Source organism: Varanus komodoensis, unplaced genomic scaffold (assembly GCF_004798865.1).
Source record: "Varanus komodoensis strain SLA01 unplaced genomic scaffold, ASM479886v1 scaffold24, whole genome shotgun sequence".
NCBI classification, from domain to species: domain Eukaryota; kingdom Metazoa; phylum Chordata; class Lepidosauria; order Squamata; family Varanidae; genus Varanus; species Varanus komodoensis.
In genome coordinates this window covers 10,068,083-10,085,437 of record NW_025335641.1, presented here as the reverse complement: position 1 = coordinate 10,085,437, position 17,355 = coordinate 10,068,083, and the positions used below count along the sequence as shown (strand labels likewise).

At 38.4% G+C, this 17,355-nt stretch overlaps 1 protein-coding gene across 6 annotated transcripts in view; it reads left to right on the top strand.

The window, feature by feature from the left end:
• Positions 1-17,355, top strand: part of PTBP2 (polypyrimidine tract binding protein 2) — an 83,959-nt gene that overhangs the window by 60,490 nt on the left and 6,114 nt on the right. For all 6 annotated transcript variants that reach the window (XM_044432605.1, XM_044432602.1, XM_044432601.1 and 3 more), the window contains 2 exons: positions 439-549; positions 8,912-9,107. In XM_044432605.1, coding sequence (XP_044288540.1) covers positions 439-549; positions 8,912-9,107 — 307 coding nt within the window. The remainder of the gene's footprint in view (positions 1-438; positions 550-8,911; positions 9,108-17,355) is intronic.

The following is a 17,355-nucleotide window of genomic DNA, read 5'->3' as shown; positions in this document are numbered from 1 at the left end:
ATGAACTGAACACGTCTAACCATAAATAAGTAAGTGTAGGATCAGCAGAATTTTAAAACATTAATTATTTGCATATAATAATTATAGTATTTAATATTTATATAGTGTTCACTACAAGTATAATATAAGTCAGAGGAGTACTATTATTCTGTGTATGAACAATGTTATCTGCCAGCTAAGGATAGAACTTCATGTATCTGATGAAGTGGAATATAGTCCATGAAAGCTTATGTCATAATACATTTGTTAACCTCTAATATGATGGAACACTCATTATTTTTTCTGCAAAATACTAACACAGCTACCATTCTGAAACCACAGCTACCACTACCAGATTAGTTGTGAAGATCTTTTAATATAACATGGTTTGTGCATGGTATCTTTGTTTTGTTACTTATCAATTTGAGTACCCACCTGCATTTGGTTTTTTTTCAACAGATATTCTCCAAATTTGGTGCAGTTTTGAAAATAATCACATTCACAAAGAATAACCAATTTCAAGCACTGTTACAGTATGGTGATCCAGTTAATGCCCAACAAGCAAAGCTTGTAAGTACAATTCTGATTAATTTTGTTTAACCAATATCTGGCATTACTTGTTTGCCAAATTTTGATTTGTTGGGCAGAATAAGCAAACTCAGAAATTATAAATCAACATTAGCATCCTATTGCTTGTAAGTAAAGACATTTTCTAAATGAGCAATTTGGTGACAAATGTTCCATTCAAAAATAATCTGGAACCAAATGTGTATTTTCCTTTCAACTCAATGCAAGAGTTCGCTTGCCTCTGTAAGGCATCTATTCTGGCTTCATGAACCATGATTTTAAGGTGGTTTCTAATCTTGGCTTGTTTGGAAGCAATAAACTCATAGTCCTATTTAGATCATAAGAGGAAGTTATGTTTAATTTTAACTTTCTGATGTTTCTTTCTTTTTGCAAAAGAGAGGAGCAAAGTAGAAATGATTGGGCTGTTTGCACCAGCATGGTGCTCATTCATATTTTGGTTTATTAAGCCTGAATTGATGACTCAGCATGATATGTGAATGGGATCTTTGAAGATCTGATCTTCTTGTACATAACTAATTTTCCATTGTCAGCAGACTTCTCTCCTAATGTTTTGACAAAAAAAGACTAATGGATCGTTTTAAGAGAGTGATGTTAATGGAATGGCTTGGTTATTACATCACAGCAACCCAGTTAGTTAGTAAGTTAGTTAAATTTTAAGCAAACCCTGAGTTACCATGAACAAGCCAGCCTGCTCATTTGGATGACCTTATCACTTCCGTTTGACTCTTCCTGTCAGCAGAAGCAGCCAAGCAGCTCTGGCTTATTGTGGGTGAAACAAGCCAGGGTTCTGGGTTTGTATGTCACACCTAGCATTCCAAGGATGAAGTGACTTTGGGTTGTTCAGTCACTCTTGTCAGCTGGGACAACATTGTAGTGCTCAAGCGACATGAACCAGTATGGCTCACTCATACATGGTAACCTAGAAGGTTTTTTTTTTACACTTAAAGAATACTGAATTGCTGCAATGTGCAACCTGGGCCACTATCCCCTACCAAACAACTTTTAAATGGACTAGAGAAGGTACACTGATCTAGGATGCACATATGAATGCTGTTGGGTTATATAGATATTGAATATTCTGCTGAGTAATAGATGAAAGGTGACCGTGATTACTGAATAGAATGTATCTGGAATACTCTTTATATATGGTATTGTAAAGAGGTTTAAAGGACTGGAAGTCTACTTATGTGGCCATTGAGACTGATGAGATCACAGTATGATAATTTCTGAATAAGACACATCAGGCTAGCAAGAGGATTATTGTTCACCAGTAGGTTACTTAATTTAATGTGGGAGACAAATGAAATTATTCCCTTGGGTTACAACAGCTTTTTGACAAAGTATCTGGACAGCAGGGTGCAAATAAACATTACTAAGAACACATTTTTTAACCAAGACTTTACATATTTTATATTTAAAGTAAAACAATGAAACACTGGCTAAAAATGTGGAAATTCTGTTTCTGTCAAGTTCAAAAAATGTTGAAGAACATTTATAGCTATAGAATATTAAATAAAACTCCATTATTTAAAGCTCCTTTTTAATGTAGCAGTTGGTGTTCTTCAACAGTATACACTGTTACCTGAATTAGTGGGGGAAAGTACAAAAGGAATATAGGAAGAAATAACTTAAATATTTAAATACAATGTAAGAAATGTAAAAATAAGGTGGCACATGATGTAGATGTATAGTCTATACATCTAGACTATAAACTATATGACAGTTTGCAGGGGTCAGTTTAAAAACCTCAATAATGCCAGTAGAGAAACTAAATGAATTTTGGCACTGCTTTTTACTGTAAAGGTTAATGGTAAAATTACTTTTCAGATAGTACTCTTTATAGAGAATCAGAATGTGGCCTTGAGAGAAATTGAAAGCTCAATAAGGAAGTTTAAAGAGCAATTTAAGAAAATCAAGCACCTAGAAGAGAGAGCATTTCCTAAAGAACCTGATGATAATAGCCTTGCCGTCAGCATTAGTATTGTTATGAAGTGGCTATGATTTTCAGACTTGCCATTCAGGTTGCAAAAGTGGATCCTGGCATCAAATGATTCGTTTATTCTGTTTCTGGTTCATGTTAGTTACATCCCCGTTTGATTACTGTAACTGAATATATATGCATCTTAACATGATCAAACCTTGAAAAGCAAGCCAGTACTCTGAATTAGCCAGAAACCTCTAGTATGCATACCATAGGGTTGGTAAGCACTGGGTGAGTTCTCTAAACTCAGCAGCCCACCCTGTGAATCAGATACAGTATGGGTTCTTAGAGAGACGGCCCACAGTTCCCCTAATAAATAGTTGGTTGTCTTCTTTCTGCCTCCTTTCTCCAATCAGTACCCCATTTTCATTTGAAGCTTTTCATGTGCTTTTCACAGAACCTTGTGTTGCCACCACTGATACTGAAGCAGCACTTTGGAGGGATCGTTACTGGCTTATTACCCACCTTTTTTGTGTTGAGAAGGTGTGCAATTGACATAACTTTAAAAAAAATCACTGTCTTTCAGAAGTGTGAAGTTTGCACTTACAACTGCCTGAAATATGGAGTCTTGCCTGACCAATGCCCTGGTAGGTGTCTGCTTACAAAGTGCAGTAGGTAACATCTGTAGAGACTGACCAAAGTTCAAAGGTTATTTTGTGCACCTTTGACAGCTGTCAGCTGATATGTTAGTTGAAATGCAAAGCAGAATAGGTATTTTGCCACAAAAGGGCCTGTCAAGTATATCTCTACAGTACTAAAGGTTTTATAGTATTGCCTTGACAGTTCTCAGTGTCCTCCACCTTTTCCACTCCTCCCCAAGCGTCTAGGTCGTCCCAAAAGAAGGACCTACATCACACACCCTTTTTTTTAATAATAAGTTTTATTCAAAATAACCCTAAAACAAAGAAAACTAAAAACAACATCAATCATCAGAAACATCGGACCTGCTGGGTCAGCCCCCACATTTTTTTTCTATGTATGATAACTTAAAAACATATTTAAATCTATACGAAGTCCCGTTTCTCTAGCCAATAATAAAAAGACTCCCAAGTTTGATAGAAATCAGTATCTTCTTTCGCCATCAGTGACTAAGTCAGTCTATCCATTTCTGCACAGTCCAAGATCTTTTTTAGGATCAGGTCATCAGTGGGTGGTTCTTCACTTTTCCATTGTTGCGCAATACACACCCCCTTTTTCTGAGTACCTACTTGATTGGTGTCCATGGATGTTACCTACTGCATTTTGACAGCAAGCCTCCACAATCTTGGCAGCTAGAAGTATGCAGGGCCAAAAGACTGGTGCATTAAAAAAAGCAAAACAACTATCACAGTTATGCACTCTTGTGCTGTCCCCAAAATGCTCTTTTTAAGGCTAATTAACCAGTGATGGTCACTCCAGAGTGGTGCTTGAGCATCAGTTGGAGCAGCAGGCAGTGGCATGAGCAAGGTCAGCAAGGTGTTTTGCTGCTTCAGCTAAGCAGCTCGCTCACTACAACCTGTAATGGGTTTAGTCTCCTGGGTCTAGAAGATACGACAGCCCGTTGTGTATTCAGCAGTCCCTAGAACAAGCCATGGGGTGACAGGCTGGCTTGTTGTCCCAAAACAAGCCATCCCCCAGGAAATAGTCTGGGTTCAGACTATGTAGAAACCCATTGTGACTAGTTATCAAGGATGAGTTACTCTATTGTGCAAATCCAGTCATTGATAGCCATTAAAAATAATTTTTTTTCACAATTCTATTTGTATGCATACATATCTATATGAATGATTGTGTCTCTTCAAAGATAGCATGGGTTGAATTCTGGATGAATTACATACATGAGCATCATCATACATCAACTGATTTTTTCTAGAGCATAGGATGGAGGGTCAGGAGTGTGTTCAAGCCATACTTTTCAGCAGTGTTTGACTCCCTAACAGCCAGCCTCACCTCACCACCCTGGTAGCACTTAGGCTTGAAGAAACAGCTGGGGTGTGTGTGTGTGTGCGCAAGTGTGTAAGAGAAGGGGTCTTTGGCTGATCCCTACTGGTATGTCATCCTAGGACGTAACCATGAGGTAGTGCAGCCTTTTGAGTGAAAAAGGTTGCCCACACCTGATGTAGAGGTGTTCCCTATGCATGGTAAACTGCAGTTAAAAGGTATCTGGAAATTGAGAAAGAATGCAAGAGGAGGCTACTACCAAGCTTGTGACAAAACTGTATTTCTGAAAACTGGGAGCATTTAGATCATACGTATGTGACCCTAAGCTATACTTGCTGAGCTGATGGGAGTTGAACGCCAACATCTGGAGAGCGTTAGAAGTTAGGAAAAACTGATTTAGACAAATAGCAAAATAGACTGTACAAATGTCATTGCATCTCATGGACAGCAGTCTTTGCCCTCAGATCTCCCAGTCCTCTCTGGACAATATACCTGCATGTGTGCCGACAGCCAGAAATCCTTACTTTTGCAATTGCATCTCTTTCTCTAAACAGTTCAGAACTATGTAAAAGGACATGTGGATGCATAATCAGCTTTTGAATATTATTCTCCTAGATGATAAAAATGTTCCATTTAGTTGCAAACCAAAATCTTTAATGGTATGCCAGCTGTTACTATGCATACTCGTTCAGGATATATATGCATTTCAGTATTGGACTTAAGTCAACTTAAGTTTGAACTGAGACCAGAGAGTGTTGATCAGTCAGCTTTTTATCTTAAGAAGTTGGTTGCAGTGAAATGAAAGGGGATAGCTGAGGTTTCACTTTTCATTTTTCCCAGACAAATTGACCCAGAAATGAATAAAAATAATAGTTTATCCTGGGTATCTTGATTATATACCAACTGCAACTTCTTTGATTTTTTGGAGATGTCTTTTGCCAAACTCAGGGAAAAGATCATTGTTCCCCATAATTAGTATATAAACCACCAATCACCACAGAAATCATCAAACTTCATTCAATAATAGACATTGCAATAGTGCATGAAAAGGATCAAGTCTTGTAGTACTATTAACTATTGAAGAAGAGTTATGATAAATTACAAATGTAAGACGTTAACTATGAAAAGTTAATGCTTTATACCTTACAGGTATTTCTGTAAGCCTTAAATTGTAGGACAAACTGCTTTAGGAAGTCTATTGATAAACTCCAATTTCCTGGAAAATAATATTGTAGAGTGTCAGAGTAACCATGCTCTAATAACCTTGAATCCCACTTTCAGCATATAAATGTGGATTCTATTTAGTCAACCTTCAATGCTATACTTGGTATAGAACATGTGCTTTTTGCTTCTATGTCAGAGCCTATTTCACAGAAAACTTCAGGTGGCATTCCTATGCACACTTTCCAAGGAGTAAGCCTTATTGAATTCAATGGGCCTTTGAAGTAGACATGTATACGATTGTAGGGTTGCAAGTTTTTTTTTTAATGTGTGTGTGCTCCCATATGAAGAACACTAGTAGTTCTGAAAAAGAAGCATCCTTTCATCGGTCTTGACCCTATGTGAGTCACAGGAAGCTAGCAGAAAATCGGTTGTAACAGCAATTAGCCACTGTGGCGATGAGTATCATTATGAGCTTCTAGCTATTTCATTGGATTTAGATGACCAGAGGAATAATGATAGAGATGAATATCTCTGTCAGCTATGCACATGAAAGATTGCCTCTGTGTGTGAATTTTTCCAATGCTGGATTGAGACCTCTGATTTTAGAACATGAACATTACTACTGCTTAAAAATAAAATGAATGCATCTACCAAGCTAAAATCCTGAGATGCTTTCTTTAGAAAGTATGACTGCCTGCTGTTGAGTGGGAGTGGTGGGAACCTCAGCTGGGGAGAAAAATTGAATTGTGCTTGTGGTATCTCAGATTTCTGCCTGATTGCTTGAAGACTCCAGACTTGGTCCTTGCAGTAAAGGCAACAAAGCAGGGTGGTAGTGTATTGTTATGCCGAAGCTGTTGACTGTTACTGCCCTTGAGATTTTTCCCAGCCTGTATAAATTGAGCCAAGAGAATGCCTCTTTAAGATGTGCCTGGGGATTCTTTTCTAATTCACCTGCTGTCTATATACTCTAACATCATTTGATATTCCTTTGATTATGATAGTGATAAAATATTGTTGAAGTTGGAGAAAAGATGAGAGAAATTGAGAAGGAGTGTGAGACAGAGAGAAGTGTTATCACCACATCTATTCAAAGTGTCAGCAGAGGCTGTGTTCCATAGGTTAGATTGGTTTCCTTGAGGTCTCTAAACAGATGGCTAATGTTTACATCATCTTAGAGAGGGTAATTATGTGCATGTATGCTTTGAGATGTTTTTGTGATTGTTCATTTAGAGCCACTCATGAGCTCAAGTTTTACAATTTCATTTTATCTTCCTTTTTATACTTGGAAAACAACTTCCCTGTTTGTTTCCTATATTTAATAGTGCATATTCAACAGTATTGCCTGTACATATGATTTTCTGCCTATATGCAATTGATTTGAGGCTATTTTCTGAGCTTTTGCCTTTTCATATTTATATATTTGTGCCTTTGAAGCCCTTCAGGAGGCAGATGTTAATAATCCTTCAGCAGCCAACCTGTGATACCTGCATCTGTGTTGCATGCATCTCCTTGAGGTTGCTAAAGATGTTACTTGTTTGTATTTGCTTACCTCCCCTCAGCCTTGTTTTTAACCATCAACAGGTTGCCATAGGCATCTAGGAACTTCACTCAAGCAAGTTAGAGAGCATTCAGTAGAGAAAGGGAGCACACAACTCCTGTTGCACTTCTAGGCTTGGTTGTGCAGTCTAGGAGCAACACTTGATCCATTCTGCAGCAACCCATTGCATTGTCATGCTAGGAAGCACAGGAGCATGAAGCTTCTTATGAGTAGAAAGAAGCTCTATCTCTATAAATCTTCATTTAAAATGAGTGTTAGCTGTGGAGGAAAGTAAACCATCCAGAGAACTTTGGCCAAGGGGCCACTAGAATTGAGATGATGATGCCGATCCTTTCCTTCACTGCCAGCCTGAAACATTTCTGAGTCAAGTGTAGAAACACAACAAACTGGTGGCAGAGGATCAGAGTGCCTCATGCCTCCGCTGCTAACCCACTGAGGAGGACAAGTAATCAGTTCTTCCAGTAATAGTGGATTGTACTGCTATGCTGGATTTGCAGAGTGGAGCCTGTTCAGTCATGTTCAACATAAAGGACAAGTGGATAGGCAAGAGGGAAAAAAGGAGATCTTCATTTTTCCTCTGCTAGGCTTCTGCACTCCTAATGGATTTTGCTTTCCAGTGTTTGAGTATTCTGTACCCTGCCAGGCTGCTACTGGCAGTCAGGAGGAGCAACAGAGATCAAGTTCACCTTTCCAGCTTCCTTTATTTTTTTCCTAGATGGGCCTCTGAGCTCCTGAAATAGTAGGTTTGTTTTAGAGCTTCAAGAGGGGGAATCCAGAAAGGCCTGTGTCTCTGAGATACCCTCCCAGGGACTAATGGATTACTCTGAAGTATCTTCATTTTAAATTTTGTGTTTGATATTTAAGAGTGGCTTTAAGCTTGAAGCTTTTCATGCTTAGTATAGTGAGGACAGGGCAGGAAGGAAGGGACTTCGGTACCCTAGTTATATTGCTTGCAGCCAAATGTGTCCAGGTATTTAGCTTCACCTGCTGCTAACTGGATATACCAAAAGACTCACCTGGAAGATGGTTAAAAGTGTGTGCATGCATGTAGGGGGGGGGGTGAAGGAGATGACACGATTTATAAATGAAATAGAAAGAGGATGTAGCTATATAAAACGGATGCTGTGCGATATGTCAAAGTTCAGTTGTTCAGTGTAGATGGATAGATTACAATATACTAACCGGAATCAAATGCATGTAATACAAACACTGTATAGGTGATATAATCAAACTCCTATTTATTTTCAGAGTATTTTTTCTGTACATAATACAAAGGTAGAGATGTCAGGTTAGATTTTGTAATTTGCATTTAGTACACAACTTTGCAAATATGAATATGTGTCAGTAAAAGTCTCTGGAAATCCTGTTAATGTGTGAATTGGATAACAGCTGTTTTGATAAAAACCCTTTCTCTGCACCCACTCGTAAACATTTGAAAAACAGTTCCTTGGGAATTAGTAATTGAACAGGGAGGGTTCACTGAGGTTAAGCCCTAGCAGCTCCATGTAGTAAAATGCAGCTGTGATGAGCTTCTTCTGAAAGAGTGGTGGGGAAGTTGCAGCAGTTTAGACAGCAGCTTTATCTCACATTGGAGCAAAGCTTGCAAATTCTGGTTTATGAAAGTATTTTAAAATATTTTCAGGATAATTTCTGTTAATGTGCTTAGTTTTCTAATCCACGACTGTTACATATGCTTAATCAGAATTTTCATATTCTTCCAGGCATTAGATGGTCAGAATATATATAATGCCTGCTGTACCTTACGGATTGATTTTTCCAAATTGGTCAATTTGAATGTAAAGTACAATAATGATAAAAGCAGGGATTACACTCGCCCTGACCTACCTTCTGGCGATGGCCAACCAGCTCTGGACCCAGCTATTGCTGCTGCATTTGCAAAGGAGACCTCACTGCTAGGTATGATTTTGTTTGCCCCCCCTCCTTCCTGCCTTCTCAACTGTTCTTGCTATTCTAAGGTGCTGTCACCTGCAAATATGTAGGTGACATATTTTTTTTTTAAAAGAAACCATTAATGAAAATATGGAATAGGACTTGAAGAATAATTATATTTATTATTGTTTTCAGCATACATTTTCCTTTTTAATCAGTTTTGACCTGATTAACCAATTCTGTATTCATTTTATTTCTATTAATACTATTTTTTCCATTTGAGAATCTGCCACTGGAGTTAAGCCAATAATTCTGCTGCTATTTGGGGTACTTTTATTCCATTTCTTTAATAGGGATATTTTATATCCATTGCATATACCCAGAGTCTGTTAAAATGGATACTAATGCATATGCTGTTTCATGTAGCCCCCTTTTTGATATTCTTGGATGGAGATTATCTGGTCCCACAGAGTTGACAGTAAGATCTTAATGCTTCACATCAGTTTCAGTCACTGAATGTTTGTGCCATAGCCAAATTACATGTCTTACTGCTATCTTGTTGAAGATGCTTCTTATCCAGCTTAAGTTTTGAACATATCTTGCAAGGTTTTTTACAGTATGACTTGAATGCAAATAGTATTCAACAGTGTCTACATTAAAGAAATTCAAGCTATCTTCTGCTTTCTTTGATCCATGGTTCATTTATTTGGTGTAAAATCAAATACATTAGTCTTTTCCACTCATACTGGGCTATTTTTAAAATCAATAATTAATAAACCTGATAAAATTTAAACTGTAGGAAGGCTGTGCTTCTAACTAGCCACCTAACTTAGATGGCAGACAGACTAGTTTGATGAAGTTCATAAGGTTTGGCAGGCTTCTGTGAGGTCCTTTAGGTAACTTCAGCCCAAGCTATTTGGTGTATTATGGGCAATAGACTGCACTTTGAATTGTGTCTAAAAATCAGTTGGCAACAAGGGAAGCAATTTAATAATTTACTAGATGTATTCTGTAGCCATTTCCAGTTAGTAACCTAGTTGCTATGCTTTGTAAAAACTGAGGTTTCCAAGAAGGTTTCAAAGCTCCACACAACACATTATCTCCAAATGGAGATAACTAGCTAGGATATATGCAGGAGGTAGTCACAGCTAGAACACTAGTCTCACTTAATGCTAAGCATTGTGTTCCATAAATACCATTTACTGTCTTTGTTGACAGTACTAGATTTACTTGCATTCCCCAGCTCTGAAGCTGGTTGTTCATAGAATGTACATCTCTGTCAAAAATAGGTTGAACATAACCTCCTTGGTCAGATGAACAAAATAGATTATCATCCCAGACACTAATTCTAGGCTATGTTGCAATAGGCGGCATACACGTTTTAAATAAATATATAAATATCACATCACAATGACTGTTGGAAAAAAAGAGATATAAGTTATTACAAAATTGATAGCACCTCGTTCCAACCCCCATGACTTTACTCAGACACTTGAACCTTGGACTGTCTTTATGTAGAGGGTCTGCTCTGCTCTGCTATTGCAATACGGCCCCTCTTCTGTCATCTATATGTATTGGCAAGTTTTCTGTACTATGTAGCGGTGACAGAACACAGTGCAAAATTTCAAGGCATTTAAATAACTTCACAAATTTAATCCTTGAAAACTACTTCCTTATTCATTTCGTCCGTATGTTCCTGCAGAGCTCAGAATTATTTCCTTTTTTTTCTTTTGCATACCTGTCAGTAGTAGTGATGGGAAATTTTGTTGCCTAAAATCATACAAATTTTGTCACTGGGCCAACAAATTTGTATTTTCAAAATATAAGTATGCCTTTTGCCTTGTCCTGATGAATATTGCTTCAACGGAAAATACACTGAACTGTGAGTATGGCTGCAGGTGAATAAAATGAAATCATGAATGAAATTTATTTCTTAATTTGTTTATTGGTTCCCATTAAATAAAGAGGCAAGAATGCTTTCTTGAGGAATATGTAGGGGTAAATGAGTCCATTCCAGTGACTTTTCCAACCATGTTAAGTTTAGATGACATGCATAATTCCTTTAAAAAAACTCATTCTGTGCTGCCCATGCCTCTCATCTCCTAATGTAAAATAAGATTCAGAGCATGTGGCTCATACCCACATACATCCTTCTCATTCAGGACTTTGATGCAGTTCAAGGTGCCTACAGCCTTGTGCTATTTCTGGGTCTCTTTGGCTGTCCAGAATTAGAACATTAAATTTTAACAGATGATCTTTGTCCAGATGTATTCATATGCTCTATCCTCTCATTCATTTGCAGCAATCAGTTGTTGGGATGGTAAATTGGCCATCCTTTTTAATGAGTACTTATCTTTTTGTAGAAGAAAAACTCATCAACAAAGAGGAAAGCTTGCTTTCAGATCTGTTGTCAGGAGGAGTACTGATTCCTTTTAATGACGTACATTTTGTACTTTATGGAAGAAAATTGCATGAGGAAAATTTCTCCCTGTGAAAGTTTGCTAGTTCTATTCCTGTATCTTAAGAGCAGTAACATTATGAGGGTGACATAATTCAGCCCTGAGGGAAAAAAACATTTAAAAGTTTGCAAATTCAGAACTAAAGTAAATCTGACTCATTCCACCATGATTTTGGATACTTCGATCACTACAAATCCCTTCTGAATTTAAATGATTAAGCTGTTCCTTATTAAACTTCTTTGTGAGTCCTTATATTACAGGTAATTTCAGACTGTAAGAAAGTATTTGTGTTGACTTTGCCTTAGTGAAGTATTGGAAAAAAATACATGTAGAATAACTTCTCCATGAAAGGTTTTGACTTATGGCATAAATAACATTTCACCTTTGAACATAGCCAATTTATTTGTTTATTTATTACATTTCTATCAGCTGAAGTTCTCTGGACAGTTCACAAAATAAATCACTCCATTCTGGTGCATGGAAATGCTTCTGAGCAGCAGGAGAAAAGGAATTATAAGGTTTTCCTCACAATTTGGTTGCACAAATAAGAGGAGGGAGGTTATAGCAATCAGATTTCTGTGATTCTAGGGAAGACAGTAAAAGACATTTAATAATTGACATTTGCTCTATTTGCATGGGAGTATGAAGCTGGTTCCATTAGAGATTGAATGACAAATTACTAGCTAAAACAAGAACCTTTGAAAAAGTGACAAAAATAAAATTTGATTATCCACTTCACTGGACATTTTCATCATGTTCTCTGTCCTTTTGCATTCAACATACACTGCCTCAGGTTATCAAGGCATTTCACAGTCCTGTATTACTTCTTTCAATTTTTTTAAAAATTTCCTCCATGTGAAAGCTATGACTTTTGTTCTCTGAATCACTATCCTAATTTGCGCTGAAATAATTTTTAAAGGAAGGAGGACATCCTAATTAGGGTAACTCCTCCCTTCTGTCAAGCAAATGTCCTGTGCCATTAAGGAAGTAAGATGCAATTCTTGTCTTGTTGTCTTTCCTTTGTTCTGTTGTAGAGCCAGCAACTATCAGGCTTCTCTTCTTTCTGTGCTTTAAAAGAGTGGTCCCTTCTTTGTTGCCCGCACTCTAGAAAGGATAGCCAGCAAGCAGAGTGGAGCAGGGGAGGGACTATATAAGAGCCAGCAAAATAGAAGAGGAGGAAACAAGATGGCGTCTGTGCATGCTAACAAGTGTTGCCATAACAAAGTGTTCAGAAGACAGGGAGCCTGCACTGCAGGACCAGAACCTCCCAACATTAGGGTGCTTGTCTCCCCACTTTACAGGTTGAGAGAAGGAGCACCTTCTGTGAACTGCTATAAGCTGAACCCCAAATTGGAGCAAAGAGCTCATCAGCCAGTGTGTCTTCAGGACAACAGGCTCCGTGGAGAAGTCTGATTCCAAGGAGACAGACAATGTATGCCAGCTGATCCCTGTCCCTGCCATATTCTAGCACAGAATATTGAATGGATTCGTGTTTTCAGCTGGAACACCTATACACAAAGGGCTGCATGTCACATGCAGCACCGGCACCATCCCCTGTATAGCCCTTTCTGTTCTATTGAAATTTGTGACAGCCTCAACAAAATTGACAGGTTTTTCATTGAATGTAGGTGGCAAACTGCTTTGAAAAGCTAAAATGGACTAATTTAGCTTGAATATAACTTGTTCTGCTGTAGACTTCTGCAATGGGTTACTAGTGTTGAATTTGTTAATGGGAATGCGGCATGCAGTAGGGGAGTTCAAGGGGCAGAAATCCCCCCTGGACACTCACATTGGCCACTGCTGTAATACAGGCAACCAGGGACCTGGAGAGATGCCATTCTCCATGAAAGTACTATCCAGAGGGCTATTGGTGGCTGTATTTATTGAAGCAGGATGGGGGCATTGAAGTGTTTGTGACAGTGAGGAATCCAGGTGGGCCACTTTCTTTTCCAGCCTGAAAACACAAGCATCAAGAACAGTTCTTAGCTGGCCTACCCTAATTTGTAACCAAAGCCTCAGAGAAGGAGACGCCTGTTTTCCCAGATGCCTGGATTGCTTGCTACTACCACAGTGACCAAATTCTGATTTCCCAAAAGTAGCCACCAACAGGAAATGCAGTCCTGTTCTTGCCTAAAATGGCAAAGCAGGTTTCTAACTGGGAAAAAAGATGCATTGATGATAGAACCACAATTTCTAATCTGCTGCCTGCTGGAAAGGGAGAGCTAGTGAGGGAGGAAAATCTGTTAATAAAACTCATTCACATTCATTCTCTCCCTCTTACATTGAATACTCCAAACCCAGGAGTGGGAAACGTCTAGCCTGTGAAGCTGGGGTTCCGCCATGGATCCTGTCCCCCTAACCTGGAAGTTTCCAGGGCCTTGAAAAGAATGCAAGGGGAAGAATTGCCTCCTTATCTCTGCTTCATGTTTGACAATATGTACTTACATCCTGCCTGTTCCTCGTAATCGGAACTCAAGGCAGCTCACAACATTAAAATCCATATAATTAAATCACTAAAATGGAAAAAGTTAAAAATTAGCTTAAATCAGATTAAATATTATAATTGAAGTGTAGTGTTAGATTCTAAACACTACAAACAATATAAACAGTAAAACAAATCCAGTACAAACTCACAGGCCAGTCTCAAATGTCTGCAGGAACAAAAAGGTTTTCACCTGCTTTTGGAATCCTAACAGGGAAGGCACCAAGCAAGTCTCCCTAGAAAGGGAGGTCCAGAGGCTTGGGGCAACCACTGAGAAGGTCCTCTCCTGTGATAGCACAGAACATGCCTGTGAGCATGGTGAGACCAAGGGAAGAGCTTCCCGAGAAGATCTTGGAGCTCAAAAGATTGATCTCTCTGTAGCTTCCTAGTATCAGAGTGGTTGCTTGGAAGGGGGAGGAGAGGCTTGTCTCGGGGTGCAGGGCATAATAATAACTTTCTCACATGACTTTCACAAAACTTCCACTTAAATATCAACATTGACCTGTTTGACCAGGCTGTTTTTTGTGAAACATGGATTCTTTTGCAAGGTGTCCTTACAAGATGCTGTATCTTCTGATTTGAGGAAGGAATTCTATAGAACTTTGGTACAGATAAGATAAAGCCAGAAAACACAAAAAAATCCTCAATTAAAATAGAGAGGTCCTTGCAGAGCTAGTGCCCATCAATCTCTCAACCAGACCTTCCATCTCCACCAGAGGGACTCCTGGTCAGCAGCTCAAGCAGTGGTTTAGTTACAACATGCACTGACTCTTTTCACCTATATTGATTCTTTCAGTGTAGCAAACCTTTCTGTACAGGTCTAGGTGGGCTTCTGTTACTTCCTAGAAAATTTCTTCCTTGCAGTGCATAGCAGAATCACTTAAACCCAGCAACATTTTAGCCTCCCTGGACCCCACACAAATGTATCTGCATACATCCTTGCACATCACACCCGCTGCAGGCTCATGCTTGTAGTATATCTCAGACAGCAGAGGATTCATATCTCTGATCTGTTTGAGCATTCACCTCATCAAATCACTTTCTCAATTCTAAGATTGTATAAGATACATTGTCAGCAGTGTGGTGATAATACGGCTTACTTAACTAGTGATTCAAGAGTTCCATTCATTTACTAAACCTAGATGTTCACAAGACCTGCTGTTTCTCATAGAGACAAAACGTGGGAACCTTTCACAATTCTCATTATCATCATAATTATTATTAATATGCCACCCAATAGTCAAAGCTCACTGGGCAGTTTCACAACAGTTTTGTTTCCTTACCCATTAGATCTGATTATCTTAGATCATGATCACTGTACTGAACACCATGTGACTTTGGATAAGGCTGACATCCTACCCTCTTCACTCTGGCTGTGTCAGCCTTTTCGGCAACAAAAGTATGGGGTGATACCCCACCTGACAGAACATCTTTCTTAACAATCCTAAATAATCTCTGTACAACGGAGTGTTATTTCTTAAGGGTGGCAGTGCCCTGAGAGAATTCTGTATCCAATATGAGCTTTTTTGGTCAGGGAATGAATATGTTCAGGTTACGGAATCTCCTGTCTGCAGAATTCAAGGGAAGGGAAGCATGCCCAAGTGAGCAGTAGTAATAGGGGCCAAAGAACAGGAGCAGGTAAGAAATGTACAGATTGTCAAATGCACATCATCACTACAAGACAGGGCTTTTGCCAGTTTGTTCTGGTAAAGTTAGCACGTTGACTAAAATAGAAAGCAGAAACTTCTGTAGACCTCTCATCACACTCGTGTGTTTTCTCATGTATGAATTATTAAAGACAGAAATGGGTTAAGGAGTCTCTTGAAGTTCAGAAATGTTCACCTACAAAAGTCTTCCTTCAAAAAGTAGCTTCTGTTAAATGATTTATGGGAGGCATTTGTAGTAATACCCAAGTTCGTGTGAAGTGTTTATATAGTCATCCTTCATTAAGTAATAATAAACAAATTCCCCCTGTAACATGTATGGTTATGAATATGGCAGAGTTTTGAAGAGGGATGACTTTAAGGGTAGGGTTTTTCCCATGATCAATCAAACCCCTTTTTCCACACTGCCATAACTTCCTAGTGACTAAAAGAGGAGATTTTTAAAAAGAGCATGAAAGGTGCAATGATGAGAAAGGTTGGGATCATTATCACTTTTGAGTGATTCTGAAAAAAGATCTGGAATGTAGTCATTGCTCACTATGAGATTTAACAGTGTTCAAAGAAAGATTGAGTGATATGAAGTAATATAAAGTAAAAGGCCCCTTTAAACATCCTCACAAATCACAGGTTGCTTTTCAGGTTTATTTAAAGGTGATAGTGACTTTTTGGTAGGAGTGGAGCTGATTGGGTCACCTGGATGAATGTTGTTGCATTACTGTGGGATCACAGGACACAGCAGCTGCTTCAACTGGTTTTTCTTTTGATTCAAAATTTTCTATTCTAAAAGTGAGTTCATATTCTTAATATAGAGCTTTTAAGTGATATTTTTCAGAAAAGCTTGTTCAAAAAATGTGGGGGTGGGGTGGGGTGGGGTGGGGTGGGGTGGTGGGGGTAAACCAGTGTTCTAGGTGGGATAGAACATACATTGCAACTATCCTGGCTGTAGAGCTTCTGCTAGTTGAGCATTTCTTCCTTAAGTTACCAGGGTGTTCACCAGATACTACATGTACACTTTTCAAGTAATCTCAGCAATATCGAATCATATTTTTTATCTCTGTACTGGGCAACAAACCCTTATAAGACCAACGGGTGGCTTTCATTCCTAACACAGGTAACTTGTAGATACAGGATTCTGGAAATATATGGAATAATTTATCACCCCTTATCTATAGTCTTGTGTTTCTGATGGCATTCAGTCCAAGAAAGCAATAATGGCTTCAGTGTTAGGAGGGTGGTTATCCTTACAGCATCTATAGATTTGGTGCTTGATGGCTATTGGCTTTCCCTCACTATTTGTAGATACTTTCAGTGTATCAAAAGCAATTTACAAATTAAGAAAGAAGTTGGCCTCATTAAACCCAAAGGGATGATGAAATGCAAAAAGGTTCCTCTTTCAGGGGAACTGATGAGGAATTCTTCTTGTTTTGTTTGCCCTTTACAATTTGCGAATAAATATTCTTCAGAGACATTCCTTTATACAGTTGGCTTAACTAGCTAATACTGGCCCATTTGTCAGAATAATTTGGTGTTTTGTAATTTTTTTTTCATTTATCATTAAAACATCCACCAATTGATTATCTTCTAGAGCAAGAAATTTAATTTACAGTAAGTGGACAATTAAAGTTTGGGACTTATAATTGAATAGTGTTTATGTTGATCAAAACATTAAG